The sequence below is a fragment of the Dendrobates tinctorius genome, unplaced genomic scaffold (genome assembly GCF_039654945.1).
Source record: "Dendrobates tinctorius isolate UK_male_01 unplaced genomic scaffold, ASM3965494v1 ptg000434l, whole genome shotgun sequence".
Classification (NCBI taxonomy): domain Eukaryota; kingdom Metazoa; phylum Chordata; class Amphibia; order Anura; family Dendrobatidae; genus Dendrobates; species Dendrobates tinctorius.
Genome location: NW_027362097.1, coordinates 820,001 through 840,339, shown reverse-complemented (window position 1 = coordinate 840,339; position 20,339 = coordinate 820,001). Strand labels below are relative to the sequence as shown.

The 20,339-nt window shown below is 46.3% G+C and overlaps 1 protein-coding gene across 1 annotated transcript in view; it reads left to right on the top strand.

The window, feature by feature from the left end:
• Positions 1-20,339, top strand: part of LRPPRC (leucine rich pentatricopeptide repeat containing) — a 213,246-nt gene that overhangs the window by 41,361 nt on the left and 151,546 nt on the right. The window contains exons 12-15 of the mRNA XM_073564219.1: positions 10,032-10,150; positions 11,197-11,290; positions 12,839-12,908; positions 18,091-18,118. Of these exons, the coding sequence (XP_073420320.1) occupies positions 10,032-10,150; positions 11,197-11,290; positions 12,839-12,908; positions 18,091-18,118 (311 nt within the window). The remainder of the gene's footprint in view (positions 1-10,031; positions 10,151-11,196; positions 11,291-12,838; positions 12,909-18,090; positions 18,119-20,339) is intronic.

Below are 20,339 nucleotides of genomic sequence, written 5' to 3'. Positions count from 1 at the left end.
GTTTTCTTTCCACTCAGCAATTTTTGCATCCATTTCAACATTTTCACTGCCCCCAGACCTTGTAGGGTCTGCCGGAAAAAAGCTCAGATTTCCCATTGGCTCTCATTATACACGTTACTCAAAACAAGCATACAAGTATTAGGAATTGCGCGTTTCCAGTAACGAACATCTGAGCACTTCAGTGCTCTCTCATCCCCAGTCATTAGTCCTGTAGTGAACTTTCTTTATTTCTTGTATAACTCCAGTCCTCAAGTATCTCAAAGTCTATATTAAAAGGAAAAAATAAACAGAGAATTACCTATTTTTTTAAATCTTTTTTTTTTTGTTAAAATTTTTTATTTTTAACATTGAAATCTATTAAAAATAAAAAGGAGAAATCTCGCAGTTGTCACACTTATTACTGGTGACTCTGACTTCCTTTACAAAGGTTGGATCCCGACCCTATCTTATGTATTGAAGCATCTAATGAGCGTGCGCTAAGGTCATTGTGAAGGAGGGTGGGGGAGGTGAGCTGTGACATTGCCTATTGTGATTGGCGGATCCTGTGTTATCAACTGTGCATAGAGGTTGCAATGTTTGTGTCAGCAGTTCATTCACTATATGAGCTGCTACGCCTCACAATGTAACGGTTTCCCTTTGAGCCCATCCTTAATGTTCCCTTTAAACTAATCTCCATTTCTTTCCAAATGGAGGAAAGGGGGAATTTTTATTTATTTTTTTGGCATGTGTTGGGAGTCTGGGGGAAAATGCCTATAAAAATGGGTTTGTGTTAAGTGCACAGTCGCAGTGTCCTGCACTTGAATTAAAAAAAAAAAAAAAAAAAAAGTGGAGAATGCATAAAATGGCTTAAAAAGCAATAAATAGATTGATATTGCGTATTTTCGTTCAGGCAGCTGTAGGTAAAACACCGTCTTTTTTCACATGGGAACATATTACCGTATATACTCGAGTATAAGCCGACCCGAGTATAAGCCGACCCCCCTAATTTTGCCACAAAAAACTGGGAAAACTTATTGACTCGTGTATAAGCCGAGGGTGCACAGTGAGTGGCCTCAGTTATGCTGCACAGTGAGTGGCCTCAGTTATGCTGCACAGTGAGTGGCCTCAGTTATGCTGCACAGTGAGTGGCCTCAGTTATGCTGCACAGTGAGTGGCCTCAGTTATGCTGCACAGTGAGTGGCCTCAGTTATGCTGCACAGTGAGTGGCCCCAGATAATGCTGCACAGTGAGTGGCCCCTGTTATGCTGCACAGTGAGTGGCCCCAGTTATCATACACAGTGAGTGGCCCCTGTTATGCTGCTGCTGCCCCTGCATACTCACCTCCGTCCCTCCCCCTGCTCATCAGCGTTACGCTCTGCAGTGACTGTGCAGGCAGAGAGCGATAGCGCTCTCTGACCTGAATGTCACTGCAGAGGACGCAAGACAGCAGAGTGCAGGGACAGGTGAATATGCCTCCCAACCCTCCCGTTCATACTCACCGGGTCCTGGCGCTTGTCTCTGCAGCTCCTCTGCTTGTTCCATGTATGTCGGAGCTGCTCTCTTCCTGGTTCAGCGGTCACGTGGTACCCGCTCATTAAATATGCGCATATTTAATGAGCGGGTGCCATTTGACAGCTGAAGCAGGAAGAGAGCAGCGCCAACAACATGGATCAAGCAGGGGAACTGCAGAGAAGGGTGAGTATGATCTGACACCCCCGCTCCCCCTTCCCCGGCCGACCCCCGGTATATGACTCGTGTATAAGCCGAGAGGGGGACTTTCAGCCCCAAAAAATGGGCTGAAAATCTCGGCTTATACACGAGTATATACAGTAAGTGCTCTAACTGCACTTAGTTCAACTGAAGTATGTTTGTAAGTGTTTGAACAAGTATCCTGCTTGCGCCTGGTCTGTATCCTGCTGGCACCTGGTCTGTGTCCTGATCTACATGACTTCCTGATATTTTCAGTTTCCTGGCATTGTGATTTTTCAAGTAGAAATCTATAGTGTGGCGGTATATTGCAGGTTTAGAGAAAAAATATTTCTACGTTTATAATCTTAATTTCTCCTACGCCTCATTGGGGGACACAGACAGTGGGTGTTATGCTGCTGCCACTAGGAGGACACTAAGTAAACCAGAAAACGTTACCTCCTCCCCTGCAGTATACACCCTCTCGCTGGCTGGGATTTCTCCAGTTCTTTGCTTAGTGTCTGTAGGAGGCACTTGGGTCTGGTTTCAGACCCCACCGTTTTTTTTATTTTTGAATTTTCTGTAAATTTTTATTTTTTAATTAACGGAGTGAAGGGGGCGACGGTTCCTTTGTACGGCCCGCTCTCCCCTGAACCAACAACATGCAAGCACGTGGAGTAACCCTTCACGTACACTTTCCTACGACGAATGGGGCTGATTCCTCTGACGATGGTTCCCTTACGGTACTCCACGGTTACAAGAGCTAGCGCAAAAGCAACGAAGCACAGGAGTGCATGGAGAAGGACTTGAGCAGCGCTTTCCAATGCCCTGAATCAGCCCCACAGCTCTCCATCCCCCTACCACAGGGTGGATCGATTGAGCAGTACCCCTTTAAGACCTCCTCCAGCTCTGCTGCATCACCCGGAGGATGAAACCCTGCAGCTGGAAGAACGCGGAGCGCGACCTGCCTGAGCTCAGGAGTCGAGGTATGGGGTCGGGTCCTTGCCCCCGGGAGAAGGGCTGACTTGATGAGAGCGGCGGTGCAACGGTGCCCCATTGCGCCCCCCCACCCCCCCCGTTCTCGGGTAGGCCTGAAATTTAGCCCCCAGCTTTTACTAGGGTGCAATTTGAATGGCGCCACCCATTAGCGCCGCCCTCTCCCGCCCCCAACGCCTACCACGGGTAGGCCAAAAGTTAAGTCCCCGGCTTTTCTGGCCTACTAGGCCGCAATTTGTCTAGCGCCGCCCGCGCTAATGTCGCCATCCCCTCCTCTTGGCGCCTCTCACCTCTTACGAGACGCGCAATTCTAATCTCGGGGGCCATGTCCTTTTCTATCAGCGTCCGTTAACCCCTTTAGGAGCGCTAATCCTGCTCTGGACAGCCGGATACCGGGTGACACCACAGGACTACCGCTATTCCTCCCGGGGGACACCGCACAGGACCGTGGGTAAGCTGCATCTGCCCTCAGATTAAAGCTTAACCCTTTCCCGGCACATTCTCTGCAGCTGCAGACAGACTCTGCCATTAACCCTTTCAGGAGTGCTATGCCTCAATCTAAGGAGGCTTAACAGGCGGTTATTAAGCACACTGCGTTTTTATACCGTGTGTACCATTTGCAAGTCTGCATTACCCAGTGGAAAGACTAATCCATTATACACGGACTGCGCCCCGACCTGCGCTCCAACGCCTCGCCGCGCTGCTGACGGGCCTCCTGTGCTTAGTACCCATGAGGGGGCCGCGTCCCTCTCACGGTCGGTGAAGTCTCTGACCCAGGCTTTATTGTCCTTCCGGGAGGACTCTTTAAGTCAGAACCACCAGCAGGGGCCATCCTCGTTCCAGGGATGGTCAGGTCTCTGGAAAGCTGATCCATGACACGTCCAGTCACGTTAGCGCCTCAGCATCGGCGCCTCCTGTCTCTCGCTCGCCTTTTTCTGAGGTTCACAGCGAGCACAACTCTGAATTTGAATCTGACTCGTCAGCCCCTCAGAATCCCACATCTGATCAGGAGTCGCTTGATTCTCTTATAGATTCAGTCAACAGGATTCTGACGTTGGAGGAGGAAAATATTCCCGCTCCAGCACACGCTATCTCATTTAACAAAGACCAAGCGTGTGCGTAGGTTGTTTACCAGCCATCCAGAAACATAGGGACCGGCCAGATAAATGGTTCTCAGGGCAACAGTCTACTCAGACTAAATACCCTATTGATACAGACCTAATGAAGGATTGGTTACAGTCCCCTCCGGTGGACCCTCCTGTATCGCGTCTTGCTTCTAAAACGCTCATCTGTTTCTGAGGGTTCCTCAGTCAGAAACCCCTCCGATCGTCAAATTGACTATCTTGCCTTCTTTCGCGGCAATTTGGGTCTCTAAGGCAATGGCCGCTTGGGCAGAAGTCTTAATTACTTCCCTCCAGGGCACCATTCTTCCTCCGGCGGCGACCACTGTTGCCAGGCAGATAAGTCACGCAGCGGACTATGTAGTAGACGCTTCTGGTGACGCCGCCAACTGCGCGGCTCAAACACCCGCTAATGCGACTTCCATTACAGGAGCCCTATGGCTCCGCGGCTGGCGGGCGGACGCCACACCTAAAAGAGCATTTACTTTTCTCCCCTTTCAAACGGGTCGTCCTTTTGGAGAGAAACTGGACCAGCTCTTTTCTGATACTACCGGAGGGAAAAGTAAATTCCTTCCTCAACACAAGGGCTGTTTGGCCGATTCGCAACCAACAGCAGACACGTCTTCGATCTTCTCGCAACAATTCCGGTTGGTCCTGCTCTACCTTCTCTTCCAGATCAGGTCGGTCCCCGCGAAGAGACAGAGGCTCCCAGGTCTCACACAGACCTAACCGCTCTTGGAAACCCAGGTCTAGGGCTTCTGGATTTAGGGGAGCCTGATCTCAAAGATCTACCCAATGACTTGTTGCGCTTTCCGGTAGACACCGACAAAGTTGGCGGCCGCCTGCTTTCCTTCAGCCACACTTACCTCACAGTTGCCCATGACTAGTAGGTCAGGTAGCTGGTGTCCTCCGGATACAAGATAGAATTTTCTCCCCTCCAACTCGGTTTTTTCCTTTTCTATCCCCCAAGGAAAAGACAAGAGCCTTCCTTCGGGCTGTTCATGCTCTGATTAGGGACGGAGTCATCATTCCGGGCCCTCATCACGAGAGGTTCATGGGTTTTTATTCAAACCTCTTCTTGTGGTTCCCAAAATGAGTCGGATCATCCCGTCCTTTCTGGATTCCAAACTGTTAAATCAGTTTGTCAAAGTACGGCGACTCCGGATGGAATCCCTCCGGTCAGTTGTCACTTCCATGGAAAAAGGAAAAGTTCATAGCATCCATCGACTTCAAGGACGCTTACTTTCACATTCCAGATCTGCCCGCCTCACCAGCAGTTCCTGCGATTTTTTTTTTTGCATTTCACGAGCAACGCTTCCAGTTCGTTGCCTTGCCCGTCGGACCCGCCAACGTCCCCAGGGTCTTTACTAAGGTCATGGCGGCTGTCATGGCCATTCTCCACTCGCGGGGAGTGGCGGTGTTACCGTATCTGGCCGACCTGCTCATCAAGGGCGTCCCAGCCTGTGGACATAACAGTAATACACTTTCTCGCCTGGGCTGGAACATAAATTTCGAAAAGTCTTTCCCAAAACCGGCACAGCAGGTGTCCTTTTTAGGAATGATCTTGGACACTTCCTGCGAGTTGGTCATTCTCCCTCCAGAAAGGCCCCAAGCCTTACTACAGGCAGCGCAGACTCTTTATCCACCGATTTTTCACTCTATTCATTTCAGCATGGGAGTTCTCGGAAAGATGGTGGCAGCGATGGATGCAGTTCCACCTCTGTTCCTTGCAACATGCGTTGCTGTTAGCTTGGAACAAGAACCCGTTCTCCCTGGATCGTCGGATCCTTCTGTCCCTGCGGGTCAGGCAAGCCCTCAGGTGGTGGACACTGAGGTCCTCCCTGAATCACGGGAGGTCTTTTCTCCCAGTAAGATGGTTGGTAGTAACCACTGACGCAAATCTTCTCGACTGGGGTGCGGTCTTTTGTCTCACATGGCACAAGGGTTGCTTGTCGACCCGAGAGTCACGTCTCCCCATCATCATTTTGGAAATACAAGTGATCAGATTAGCTCTACGGAGTTTCCACCATCTCGCAGATCACCCCATCAGGATCCAATCCAACAACGCCACGGCTGTAGCGTATATTAACCGCCAGGAAGGTATCCGTAGCAGGATGGCTATGCACGAAGTGAGTCACATCCTCCATTGGGCCGAGTAGAAAATTGGACGGCAGATTTTCTCAGTCGCCAAGGCATCACCTCGGGAGAGTGGTCTCTTCATCTGGAAGTCTTTCAGCAGATTTGTCATTGTTGAGGGACTCAGGATGTGGATCTCATGGCCTCAAGACTAAACAACAAGGTTCCTCGGTTCATTGCCTGATCGCGCGATCCATGCGCCATCGGAGAGGACGTCCTAGTTCTGCCATGGCACCGGTTCCGGTTCCCGTACATCTTCCCCACCCTCTTTCCTTGCTTCCGAGGGTCATCAAGAAGATCAGAGCGGAGGGAGTACAAGTGATCCTAGTCATGCCAGATAGGCCGTGCTGAGCATGGTATGCAGAACTAATACAACTGGTCGCCGATGTCTCTTGGCGACTTCCTGATCGCATGGATCTACTTTCGCAGGGCCCGAGTTTCCACCAGAACTCCGGAGTCCTGTCTTTGACGGCGTGGCCGTTGAATCCTGGTTTTTAGCACAGGCTTAGTTCTCTCATGACGTGATTTCCACCATGATTAGTGCTAGGAAGCCTGTGTCCATGCGCATCTATCACCGCACCTGGCAAAACCTTCTTTTCGCGGTGCAAGGATCATGGTCGATCACCTCTGGTGTTTTTTCATTCCGGCCATATTGGAATTCCTTCAGTCTGAATTAAAATCAAGCTTCGCGCTTTTGCTCAAGGGCCAAATTTCGGCCTTGTCAGTACTTTTCCAACGCGTAATTGCCACCAAACTTCAGGTCAAGACGTTCATTCTGGGAGTTTCCTATGTGGAGCCTCCTTATAGAAGGCCATTGGGATAATGGGTCCTTAACCTGGTTCTTGGGGCGTTACAGGAGGCTCTTTTCGAACCGCTGCAGGACGTGTCACTGTCCGTCCTCTCTTGGAAGGTGGTCTACTACTGGCAATTACATCAATCAAGCGAGTTTCGGAATTGGCAGCCCTGTCCTGCCGTTCTCCGTTCCTGAATTTTCATCAGGAAAAGGTAGTTCTCAGGACGTCCCCGTCCTTCCTGGCCAAGGTCATCTCCTCTTTCCATCTCGATGAGGAAATTGTTTTGCCTTCCTTTCTGTCCGGCACCAGTCCATCACATTCAGAAGGCCCTCCACACCCTGGATGTGGTTAGGGCGCTGAGACGGTATATCTCGCAGACAGTACCCTTCCATAAGTCAGATGCCCTGTTCATGCTTCCAGAGGGGCATAGGAAGGGTTCAGCCGCGTCAAAAGCACGCTAGCCAAGTGGATTCGCTTGGCGATTCATGAATCCTACTGTTAGGAACGTGCCTGTCCCAGCGAGGATTAAGGCGCACTCTACCCGGTCAGTGGGCGCCTCTTCGGCCATTCGGCATCAAGCCTCGACAGAACAGGTCTGCAAGGCTGCGACTTGGTCCAGTCTGCATACTTTTTACAAAACATTACCAAATTAATTCTCAGGCCTGTTCACAAGGCTGCGCCTTCGTCCAGCCTGCTTACCTTTACAAACATTGCCTGATTCATTCTCGGGCCTCTGTGGATGCAGCTCTCGACAGACGCAGCTTTCAATCGGCAGTACCTCAGTGGTACATGGGGTATTAGCAGATGTATGCTCCCCACCCAGGGACTGCTTTAGGATGTCCCACTGTCTGTCCCCCAATGTGGCGTAGGAGAAATAGGGATTTTTGTGTACTCACCGTAAAATCCTTTTCTCCGAGCCAATCATTGGGGGGCACAGCACCCACCCTGTTTAGCCTATTGGCACACTGTAGCATTCTTAGGCTTTGACTTAGTTATGGCTATTGTTGACTGTTTATGCTCCTACTGCTTTTTTCACCGAACTGGAGAAATCCCAGCCAGCGAGAGGGTGTATACTGCAGGGGAGGAGCTAACTTTTTTTCTGGTTTACTTAGTGTCCTCCTAGTGGCAGCAGCATAACACCCACTGTCTCTGTGTCCCCCAATGATAGGCTCGGAGAAAAGGATTTTACGGTGAGTACACAAAAATCCCTATATATACATCGCCCATAACTGTGCAGAATTGTACCAATTTTTAATATCTAGATCGATATATAGGTATATCTATATAATTCTCTCTAGTGCACTGCAGAAGTTTTTTGCCATTAATTTTTATGCATGTTGAATTTGTGCAATTTCTTTTTTTTTTTTTTTTTAAAGCTACAGAAACATGTTCTTCAGCATAACATTTTTCTTAGACACATTGTGGATTTTGAACTTGAAATTTTGTCGTCAACTTAACCGCAAAGTGTTATTGCATGGCATACCCAACTCCAAATCCAAAGCAATAAGTATATTCCAACACAGCCTTTTTTTCTTTCTTTTTTTTCTTTTTTTTTGTTGGCAGAAAAAAAAACTGCGTAAAATGTGTAAATTTTTTTTTTTTTTTTTTTTTTGCTGCGTTTTTCATTTTTTATTAGAAAATTGGATAAAAAGCTGAAAGTATAGACATGCAGCAGATTTAAAACGAAGGTCCAGGATCTAACAAAACCTTATAACGTTTTAAGTGTCATTTTTGAAATCTCATTTTCTTTGCTGGCATTGTGAAACAGTGTTTTTTGTTTTTGGCTGCACATTGGGGAAAAAAACCCTGCAAAAGTGCCGAGTGTTGATCCTAATACCTTGTGGTTTTTAATCCTGTGGAATTACCGTGGTTTACCTAACACTAACACCCTGACCGTTCGCAGATTTCCAGACTCCTTAGTGTATTGCTACATCCAGTGTTCATCTGATTCTTGCTACTGTATTATTGCTTAGGAGAGAAACATTGGGAAGGGACCTCAACACCTTGGCCCAAACTAAGTGGCTGCTAGCTCTGGGCACACACAGTGCTTGCAGTTAAAGTGCCCATAATTAATGCTTTCTCCTTTCTCCTTTTTTTTTTTTTTTTTTTTTGTACATCTCCGACTTAAATAAGGCGTTTTGTTTAAGGCAAAGTTGAGCAGCTGATGCGACTTTAATTTATTGTGACTTGCCTGCATGTATTTTTAAGTGCTCAAAGGGAATTCACATCATATTACTTGCACCATAGTGCACTGCATAAAATATTCATGGAAGTGTCACTTTTCCATAGGTGGCACTCCAGGGCAGAGCAGGGGGACTTTTCAAAGTTTGCATTTAAGGAAGAGAGGAAAAAAAAAAGTACCAAATTTGCAAGGCGAGTAGTGGTGGTGGGGGTCATTGGCATATGCTGCGATGAAGCCCAAGCCCGCAGCTTTCTGCTAAGGCCTGTTGTACTAGCAACATGTCAATACCTGTAGAACTTTTGACATAAGGAAGATAACTGTGCGTAATGGAATGAAAGCAAAATCATGTAAATATTATAGATCGCCCGGCCGGCCCTCCAGCTCGGCAGTTAATGCTTCAGCTGACTGATGCGCTACGTCTATTTCCATCTCTGATTTACAGGGACTCCTGTTCTGCTTTGGTATATTTTTTTTTAAAATTTTTATTTTTCAGATACTTAGTAGAAATAGTTAGAAAAAATACTTTTTGGTGTTTAATGATCTCTTTATGGTCACGTATACTTTCTGGAAAAAAGTTATGTCAAAGGCATTCTGACTTCTAGGGGTTATTATGGACTTTAACAAAGAAACAGCTGTCACATAACCTAAATATGTAATTATTATTATTTTTAGCTGGTGTAAATGCCGCTGTTCTCCTGAATGCACTGTTTTTCTTTTGTTTTTGCGCGCTCGCTCTGTTCACGAGATATGGCACTTTTTTTTGTTTATTGACTATTAATTTAGTCTATTTAGCCAACTAGGTGTGGTCACCTAGAAGATGCCGTTAAAGAAATTTTGAGGATCACGCCCACTTGGCTAAAAAGACTGAACTATAAACCAGGAAAGAGGAGGCCAAATCTCAGGAACAAAAGAGAAGCAATGGGAGTAGTAGTAGTAGTAGTAGTAGTAGTAGTAGTAGTATAAAAGTAATAATTAAAAGTAGTAAATAAAATTAAAGTAAATAAAATAAAAGCAATAAAAATAATAAATATATATATTATGAGAGCTAGGCTGGATCTTCATCTTGGTGATCTCGGGTCTGTGGGTATAAATGTTGATTCTTAACACTCATACATTATTTCACATTTTCTTCTCAAGGCTTAATTGATATGATGAAAAATATGAAGACCATGGGGGTTGATGTGGAAATAGACTTTTTACTTAAATGCATCTCTTGGATGTTCTCCGAGGCGAACTCTGGCCATGCTATTCTGCAGGTATTGTCTGTTTCTTAGTTATGTAGTTAAGACTCAGGATTGTCTACATCCAGCCTATAATCCTACTCTGGGGATTCAGATAATAACAAATAAAACCCCCTGGAGAGGCAGATTATCATTGCCCCATATTTAGGTAAATTCTCCTTCCCAAATTTAAACATGGCGGACGAAATAAATTTCCGAATCAGCGCCCCATCTCCAGAAATCTGGTACCTATAGCTTAGATTTTTCCTAGTAAGATTGTCCAGGTCCTCCTTGTAGAATGAGGAACCATCACGCCGTGGTGTAGCAGAGTTTTCCTGTATTGTCTCTGCTCTCTGTGAAGATTCTCCATCCGTAGCCGTGAACTCTTCTTTCCTCTAGATGTAGAGGATGGCCCCTTGTATGCTGGGTGGAAACAGATCCACGCTGAATAACCCCAAATTTGAAAATGCAATCTGTTTTAAAGAACAAGAAAACCACTGAAACTACCTTGATTGCCGGCGTTCTCCTTTAAAAAGAATCTGTGAACAGGTTTTGGCTCCTAGAGCAGCATAATGTAGAGTGATGTCACTTACTGAACTACTTGTTGAAGTGTTGATCAAATCACAGTTTTATTAGCAGGACATTATCATGAGAGGACTAGTAATCCTGCAGCCAATCAGTGGTGTGGGTGGAGTTATACATAGCTCAGCATTCAGAGAACTGCTAGATCTGCAGCAGATAAAAAAGGATATTTTATCAAAACTGTAGCAAACAGTTCAGTAAGTGACACATTGCTGAAATCGGGTTCTCTGCCACTACATCATGCTGCTCTCAGATGAGATGGCAAAAACCCGAGGGACATTCCCTTTCAGTGTTTATTTTTTTCTTCTGTAGACTAAAACACAATGGCTCGTATTTAATCAGCGTGAACCAATTTTTTTGGTGTAAGCGGAGTTGCAAATTTTTACTTTTTTTTTTTTGTACAATGCTTGGTAAAAAGATATATATATTTTTTTTAAAGACTGTCAAATGAAACAGTCTGCCATAATAAATCTGACTCTATAACTATTGATTCCTTTCAGGATAAAGAATGTCTGGAAGATCTTGAAAATGTGTGTCTTTCAGCAGTCAGACGCGGACTCTACACTGGGAATCTAACAAGCGTGCACTCATTTCGTAAGTATCCTTGTGGATATCCTGCCTTATTGGCCATGATTGTGGGGAATAAAACGGTTTTCACTTATGTCATGGCAAAGGCCTGTTTTTGCTTGCGAGGGACCCCCCATTTCAGCAGAAACACACACAAAAATTATATACACTGCTCAAACAAATAAAGGGAACACCAAAATACCACATCCTAGATGTCACTGAATTAAATATTCCAGTTACAAATCTTTATTCATTACATAGTGGCATGCGTTGAGAACAATAAAACATAAAAATGATCAATGTAAATTAAAATTAATATCCCATGGAAGTCTGGATTTGGAATGATACTCAAAATCAAAGTGTAAAATCAAATTACAGGCTGATCCAACTTCAGTGGAAATGCCTCAAGACAAGAAAATCAAGGAAATGATGCTCAGTAGTGTGTGTGGCCTCCACGTGCCTGTATGACCTCCTTACAATGCCTGGGCATGATCCTGATGAGGCGGCAGATGTTCTCCTGAGGGATCTCCTCCCAGACCTGAAATAAAGCTTCAGTCAGCTCCTGGACAGTCTGTGGTGCAACGTGGTGTTGGTGGATGGAACAAAACGTGATGTCCCAGATGTACTCGATTAGATTCAGGTCTGGAGAATGGAAAGGCCAGTCCATAGCATCAATGCCTTCACATTCAGCCACTATGCACGCATCAAAAGAAACCCAGGGCCCAGTGCACAATGTACATGGTCTCACAATGGGACTGAGGATCTCATCCAGTTACCTAATGGCAGTCGGGGTACCTCTGGCTAGCATAAGGAAGGCTGTGCGGCCCTCCAAAGAAATGCTTCCCCCACCATTACTGACCCACTGTGAAACAGGTCATGCTCGAGGATGTTGTAGGCAGCAGAACGTTCTCCATGGCATCTCCAGAGACTGTCATGTCTGTAACATGTGCTTAGTGTGAACCTGCTCTCATCCGTGAGGAGAACAGAGCATCAATGTTGAATCTGCCAATCGCCCTGCACAGTGTTGGGATCTAAGCACAACACCCACTTGTGGACATCGGGCCCTCATGCAATCTGTTTCTGACAGTTTGAGCAGACACAATGATTTTAGTGGAATGCTGGAAGTCATTTTGCAGGGCTCTGGCACTGCTTCTCCTGTTCCTCCTTGCACAAAGGAGGAGGTAGCAGTCCTGCTGCTCGGTTGTTGCCCTCGTATAGCTCCCTCCACATCTCCTGGTGTACTGGCCTATCTCCTGGTATCTGCTCCATGCTCTGGACACTGTGCTAACACAGCTACCCTTCTTGCCACAGCTCACACTGATGTGCCATCCTGAATGAGCTGCATTACCTGAGCAACTTATGTGGTTTGTAGATACCACCTCATGCTACTGTACTGTACCTCTGTAGGGGAGAGAGCAATGAGAAAATGCAAAAGTGACCAAAGAAAAAGCCAAAAAAATGAGAACAAAGAAATGTTCTGTGTTTGGCCTTGTCATGAAAGGGTTAATAATAAAAAAAAAATAATAATCAGCTGACATATATGTAACATGTTGTATCGGAATTTCTTCATTTCAGTATCTTCCTCTCCTATAACAATTCCAAAGGACCGAAGTTTGGTGGTTGCTCTGGGTGCTGCATTTTTAAAGTAAGTGAGAAAACTTATATTCACAAATATTAATATTTTTATTTCCTTTTCTCATCCTTCTGCTTCACTTGCCCATTAAAAGATTAGTCCAGAGGAGGAAATGCCATTGTTGGATACATGGTCCCACATCTAAGTCTTTTTGAGACTTGGGATCGTGCCTCCTCCCTTATGCAGAGACATGAGGAACTCCTGCTCTCCTGTCTTTATGTAGCTCATGTTCACAAGCCGCATCAGCATGGAGGACATTATTTAGCAGCCCTGAGCAGTGTAGCTGTGAATCCTGCTCTGGGGGCGAGGCAAACACTGGAAAGCAGCAGCAATGGTCTCTTTGTCCTCCCATCCTCCTCCTTCTCCCATCCTCTTGTCCTCCTTCCACCTTGTTCTGCCTTACCCCCCTGCGGCCCCTCCTCTGCCTCCCGACCACCTCCCCCCCCCCCCCCCCCTTTGCTTTCTACATAGACTCAAATAGGTAGCTGCAGTCCACTCCCTCAGTAAATTGGGAAGCCTTACTTTTGACCAAGAAGACTTAGGTGTTTTTGGGGGGTGGAGGGGGGACTGATTTCTCTGACTAGATATATCAAAGTTTCTCATATTTGCTTGTACTATTGTCTTATGCAGTTTTGGTTGAAGCTGCAGTGACCATGTGAATGCAGTGTGAACATTGTCTTTTTAGCTGGTTTTAAGCTGTCCTCTCCACCGCAAGTTCCATGAAACATTTCACACTTCCATTATATCCGTGTGCCGCCAGTATAACGTCTAAACACGCCGCAGGGTCCTCCAGAGCGAGCTCTTAAAGGGGTGGTCTCTTTTCAGGAAATATTTTTTTAACTCTGCTGCAGTTTGTTATAAAAAAAAAAACCCTCCAAACTTTAAAAGCCCTTCTCTTAGTCACCCACAGCGGGTCCTGTACAGACTCTGCACTGGTGTTATTGTGCCGCTGATGTCACATGGACAGCGCCGCAGTCAGGCTAGTTTCACACTAGCGTATGGAGGAGCTGCGAAGGGATGAGGACTTCCTCCATGAAGCTCTGCCCCCTGCCACGCCTCCATCGGTCAGCTCCGCCTCCGTCGGCATGCGGCCTGCATACCCTATCTTTAGCATTGGGTACACAGGCCATGCCGATGTATGCGAATGCCTCCGCACGTGTCGTTTTGACGGTACGGTGACCTGTGCCGAACGCAACGTCTTGGATTTTGTTGTGGTCGCTGCACCGTCAAAACAAAGCATGCGCAGGCATCCGCATACATCAGCATGGCCGGCGTACCCAATGCTAAATCTAGGGTACGCAGGCCACATTCCGACGTAGGCGGAGATCAACGGAGGAGGCGTGGCAGTGGGCGGAGCTTCAGAGGAAGTCCGCATCCCTCCCCAGCTCCTCCATATGCTAGTGTGAAACTAGTCTCAGTTGGCGAGCTCTGCTAGTGTAGACGGGACGCCTCGCTCGGAGCCGCTGAGCTCACCGATTGGCAATAGACGCGATGTCACACCAATATCGGACACTGGGAGTAGCGGCAGAGTTTCGGCTCTGGTCAGTAAAGTATGATTTGCTTGCACCCGAGGACCAAGATTTTCTGAAAAGAGACCCTTAAAGTCTGTCTGATGGATGATGGTGCTTCATCGCTTTTTTTTTTTTTATATACATTTCATGGTGTCTTCAAGCCAGCAGCCTTTACATCGTAACCATTGTCTTCTCCCAACAGTTTAGCATAGTGGAGTATTAGAAATCTCTGGATTAGCCACAATAGGATTTTCCCTGTAGTTCTGTTTTTCATTCTTTGCACCATAGAACAAACTCGGCTCTGCTACATGCGCAGACGCACTACCCTATAATTATTTCTCCCCTTTACTAGTGCGTCCGCGGAGATAACGAGCGAGCGCTCGGCTGTGTATTCTGCGCGCGCTCATTGGTATGTTAATCCCGGGGAAGGCTCCCGATAATGGTGAATGGATGGATGTGATTAGGAACCCTGACAAACTGCCAACATCTTTCATGAAGTGGGTGGGCTCCGGCGGGACGTATTCCCTGCTTGCTGACAGATTGCCATCAGTTTTGTAACCGCTACAGTAAATTCTCATGCTGCCGTCTTCACAGCACATCACATCAAGCTGCGCTCACAATCAGAGGGGAATAATTATCTTTTTTTTTATTTTTACAAGGACGAATCTTAGAAATGAGCTGAAATCACAACTTTTAATCACGGCCATTTACACCTAATGTTTTCACATTGGAGAACGTCTGTCACTTGTACGTACCCCGGTCGTTTGATGCGTCCCTGTCACGTGTGTCTGAGCGGTGGGGTGAAATTTAAAAAAAAAAAAAAAAAAAAAAAAATCACCGGTAATATATAGCACGGTGCAAAAGTTTTAGGCAGATGTGGGAAAAATACTGCAAAGTAAGAATGCTTTCAAAAATAGAAATCTTTAATATTTGTATCCACAAAAGACAATTAGAAAGAAAAAAAGGAGAAATCTAAATCGCATCCGTATCTGGTGACCGCTGTTTGCCTTCAAAACTGCATCACTTATTTTCAGTACTTGTCACTTACAGTTTTAGAAGGATCTCGGCAGGGAGGTTGTTTCAGACATCGAGGAGAACTAACCACAGATCTTCTGTGGATGTCGCTTGTGCAAATCCTTCTGTGTCTTCTTGTAATCCCAGACTCGATGAGATAGGGGCTCCGCGGGGGAGGATCATCACTTCCAGGACTTTTCGTTCTTTTTAACTTTGATGATGGTTCTTAATGACATTGGATGTATCTTTGGAGTCGTTGTCTGGCGGCAGAATAAATTTTGATTCACAACTATCTGCCCTTATTTCTCAGCAATGAGAACACCATTAAACCTGACCAAATCCTCAACACTGCTGAAATGTATTCCCAATTTTAGGCTAGTTTCGCACTAGCGTTTATTCGACGCAGCGCACGGCGCCGCCTACTATCGCACATGGACGCTTGCGATATACGCACCCTATCTGTAGCATAGGGTGCGCTGGCCGTGCGCTAGTAGGATTTTGGCGTGCGCTGCGCACTTTTGAAGGTGCGCCCGTGCGCGCCGAACGCAGCATGTTGCATTACGGCGCACCTTCAAAAGTGTGCAGCGCACGCCAAAATCCTACTAGCGCACGGCCAGCGCACAATCTGCACACCCTATGCTAAAGATGAGATGCGCAGATCGCAAGCGTCCATGTGCGATAGTAGGCGGCGATGACCGGATGGGGCGGGCAGGGAGCCGTCAGGGGGCGGGGCTTAGCGGCGCCGTGCGCTGCGTTGAATAAACGCTAGTGTGAAACTAGCCTTACAGAACCCTCCACCATGCTTCACTGGTGCCTGCAGGAGCCTCCACTATGCTTCACTGGTGCCTGCAGGAGCCTCCACTATGCTTCACTGGTGCCTGCAGGAGCCTCCACCATGCTTCACTGGTGCCTGCAGGAGCCTCCACCATGCTTCACTGGTGCCTGCAGGAGCCTCCACCATGCTTCACTGGTGCCTGCAGGAGCCTCCACCATGCTTCACTGGTGCCTGCAGGAGCCTCCACCATGCTTCACTGGTGCCTGCAGGAGCCTCCACCATGCTTCACTGGTGCCTGCAGGAGCCTCCACCATGCTTCACTGGTGCCTGCAGGAGCCTCCACCATGCTTCACTGGTGCCTGCAGGAGCCTCCACCATGCTTCACTGGTGCCTGCCGGAGCCTCCACCATGCTTCACTGGTGCCTGCCGGAGCCTCCACCATGCTTCACTGGTGCCTGCCGGAGCCTCCACCATGCTTCACTGGTGCCTGCCGGAGCCTCCACCATGCTTCACTGGTGCCTGCCGGAGCCTCCACCATGCTTCACTGGTGCCTGCCGGAGCCTCCACCATGCTTCACTGGTGCCTGCAGGAGCCTCCACCATGCTTCACTGGTGCCTGCAGGAGCCTCCACCATGCTTCACTGGTGCCTGCAGAAGCCTCCACCATGCTTCACTGGTGCCTGCAGGAGCCTCCACCATGCTTCACTGGTGCCTGCAGGAGCCTCCACCATGCTTCACTGGTGCCTGCAGGAGCCTCCACCATGCTTCACTGGTGCCTGCAGGAGCCTCCACCATGTTTCACTGGTGCCTGCAGGAGCCTCCACCATGCTTCACTGGTGCCTGCACGAGCCTCCACCATGCTTCACTGGTGCCTGCACGAGCCTCCACCATGCTTCACTGGTGCCTGCACGAGCCTCCACTATGCTTCACTGGTGCCTGCACGAGCCTCCACTATGCTTCACTGGTGCCTGCACGAGCCTCCACCATGCTTCACTGGTGCCTGCACGAGCCTCCACCATGCTTCACTGGTGCCTGCACGAGCCTCCACCATGCTTCACTGGTGCCTGCACGAGCCTCATTATTGTGCCGCTCTGTAGTGCTTCAATGAACAGTCTGCCTTCTGTTACAGCCAAATATATCAACTTTTGACTCAGTCCAGAGCACCTGCTGCAATCTTTATATATTACCCCAGGTCCTGTGTTTTCTGCTGGACACTTTCCGATTCTTCAAGGGAAAGTAAGCATGATGGGTCTTCTGTCTGCTGCCCTAAGATTCAACCTTGCTAATTTCTTGGCGCCTTCAATGATAATAAATACAGATATTTATCCACCATGCAGTACCCTCAGGGAAGTGTCTGGCTCCAAACTTCTGTAGCAGGACGACTATCCCAAACATCCTGACAATGACTTTTAAGAATAATCTCTAGCAGTAATGATAGGTCATCAATATCTGATCAATTCCTGGAAGTTTGCTTTGATCGGCCGCATAGACCGCCTTTCTCGTCAGTGGTTTTGGGTGCTGCATTGTGGAGTAATGGTCATGAAACTTTCTTGGCGGGAGGCAGAGGTTATATCAGTAGGACCCCCACTGATCAGACAGTTATGGCATGTCCTAGCGATAAACGTGTATATAAAATACTTGGTATATACGTAATATGGCCCGCTATAGAAGCCTTAGTGAATGATCTGAGTGGGGCGCAGACCAGATTTGTGCGGGTGACAGCTGCACTGGTATCTCCTAATCTCCTATAATAACATTCTGCATATTTATATGCACTTCAAATACAAAACGAGAGGGTAAATGCGTGATCAAGTTCCGGCAACCGGGCCGCTGGGGAGCGTCGTGCTGTGACAATGACGTTAGTTACATCTCTTGTCCTTTGCTGCCACCTACAGGTACAAAGATGTGGAAACGTTGGCCAAGGTACGTGCGTGCGACTTTTTCTCTCTCTAGATATGCTGCTTGTTTGTATTCTAAAATCTTGCATTCTTTTCTTTTCTTTTTCAAACTTCTTAATTTTCATGGGTGAGGGGTAGATGTTTTTTTTTTTATTGTAATTTTGGCACATTTTTGTGGATTTATAGGAATATAATGAATGATTAGGTCCCAGCACATAATAGATTCATTTATTTTTTTTTTTGCTCTGAGCAGATTAATATTTTCACATTTTAGATGTGCATTTGGCTTATGAATTCTTGATGTGGGAGATTTTTAATACATGTGTTTTGGGCTAAACATCATTTTTGCAATTAAGTTTCATTAAAAACAAATGGCCACTATGTTCTGTATATAACATTTACTTTTATTTTTTCTGGCTGCAGAATGAGTTAACTGAGAATTTGTCTTTGAGCTCCTTTTGATAGAGTTTGTAGCGATCTGTCTTTTTCCTCCTGATTAAGGCATTTGCCACACAGTGACTTTAGGCGAAACGCAGGTCACTCAGCCAAAAAAGAAAAAAAAATCCCCCTACAATTCAGGTAAATGGGATTGCATTGCCACACGGCAATGACAAGCGAGTTGCAAAAAGTCAAAACCAGTTAGATTTTTTTTTGCGGCACGCTAGGAGTCGCACGTGACTGCATTTGCTTGTCTTGTGTTGCGTCGTAGCAGCTGCACAGAGCGATGTTTGGCCAATGAACGTTCTGTTAGTGTCGCTGTTTTGCCCCAGAAATTTTGACTGTAGACCACATAAGAGTAAATTAATTTGAAAAAAGCCCACCAAAATATATGGGTATTTAACTCACAAAATATGCAGACACAACAACATGCAGTTAACAAATAGCCAAAAGAGCATAAACCCTTAAAATTATTTTTATTAAATCCAAAAATTGGTTAAAATATATAAAAAAAAAAAAAAAAAAGTAATACTGCTGGACAATTACATGATAAAACAGGGACGCCACATACGTATCCTATCAAATATCTTAGTGCATAACAACTGCCCACTCCTGTCCTATTAACTATGGCAATAAACCATCACCTTGCTCTGCATAGTATCTGATAACAAACACTGAAATAAAGGACAGAAGATTAGGCAAATAACACATAGAATATGTAGGAAGTAGCGTCCCCATCGCCCCAACGCACGTTTCGTGTTATTACTTCATCAGGAGTCGTGTGATGAAGTAATGCGAAACGTGCGTTGGGGCGAAGGGGTCGCTACTTCCTACATATTCTATGTGAGTGTTATTTGCCTAATCTTCTGTCCTTTATTTCAATGTTTATTATCAGATACTATGCAGAGCAAGGTGATGGTTTATTGCCATAGTTAATAGGACAGGAGTGGGCAGTTGTTATGCACGAAGATATTTGATTGGATACGTATGTGGCGTACCTGTTTTATCATGTAATTGTCCAGCAGTATTACTTTTATTTTTTATATATTTTAACCAATTTTTTTTAATAAAAATAATTGTAAGGGTTTATGCTCTTTTGGTTATTTGTTGACCGCATGTTGTTGTGGCCACATAAAAGTAAAGCTGAACTTTAATTTGGTCATAAATCGCCAAAGAAAGACTGATAAGAGTTTTGCAGGAACATTTCCCAACAGAATGAGCTTAATGATGGATCCTCAGTTAACTCTTTCTCCAGACAGCAAAGTGCAGGGAAGCAAAGAACATGTAAAACACGGTATTTTTTTTTTTTCTGAAGCCCAAATATGTTCCCATTGGTGCCAGTATCCTCTAACGTGAACTTGTCATTTTATATAGCCTTTGATATGACAAGGGGATGAGACCCCTGATCGACAAAATGAAGCGCTGTGATCGGCTTCTCCTTGGAGCAAACAGTATGTCCACCTCGTATGGTGGCAGTGAGTTTCTACACCTCCTTTCAGCAATCTCTGGGGGGTCTCGGCGCCCTCAGCCCCAGCGATCAAAACTTTGAAATAGTTTCATAAAACTACAGAAACCCTATAAATCTTTTTGTAATGAGCCGCTCCCATCTCCCAATTTTACTTTGTGTGTTTCCGTCCTGTAATAGGGCCGCCTATAATTGGATCTCGTGGTATGGATCTGATGAGATCTGGGATCCTGTCCTGCATAATTACTGCAGTGACCCAATTGTTCTATTAAGATTCGTTTGCAAAGGGTTTTAACAAGCAAATGGTCCAATATATGTGGAAGGAAGCCCAATGACAAAAAAG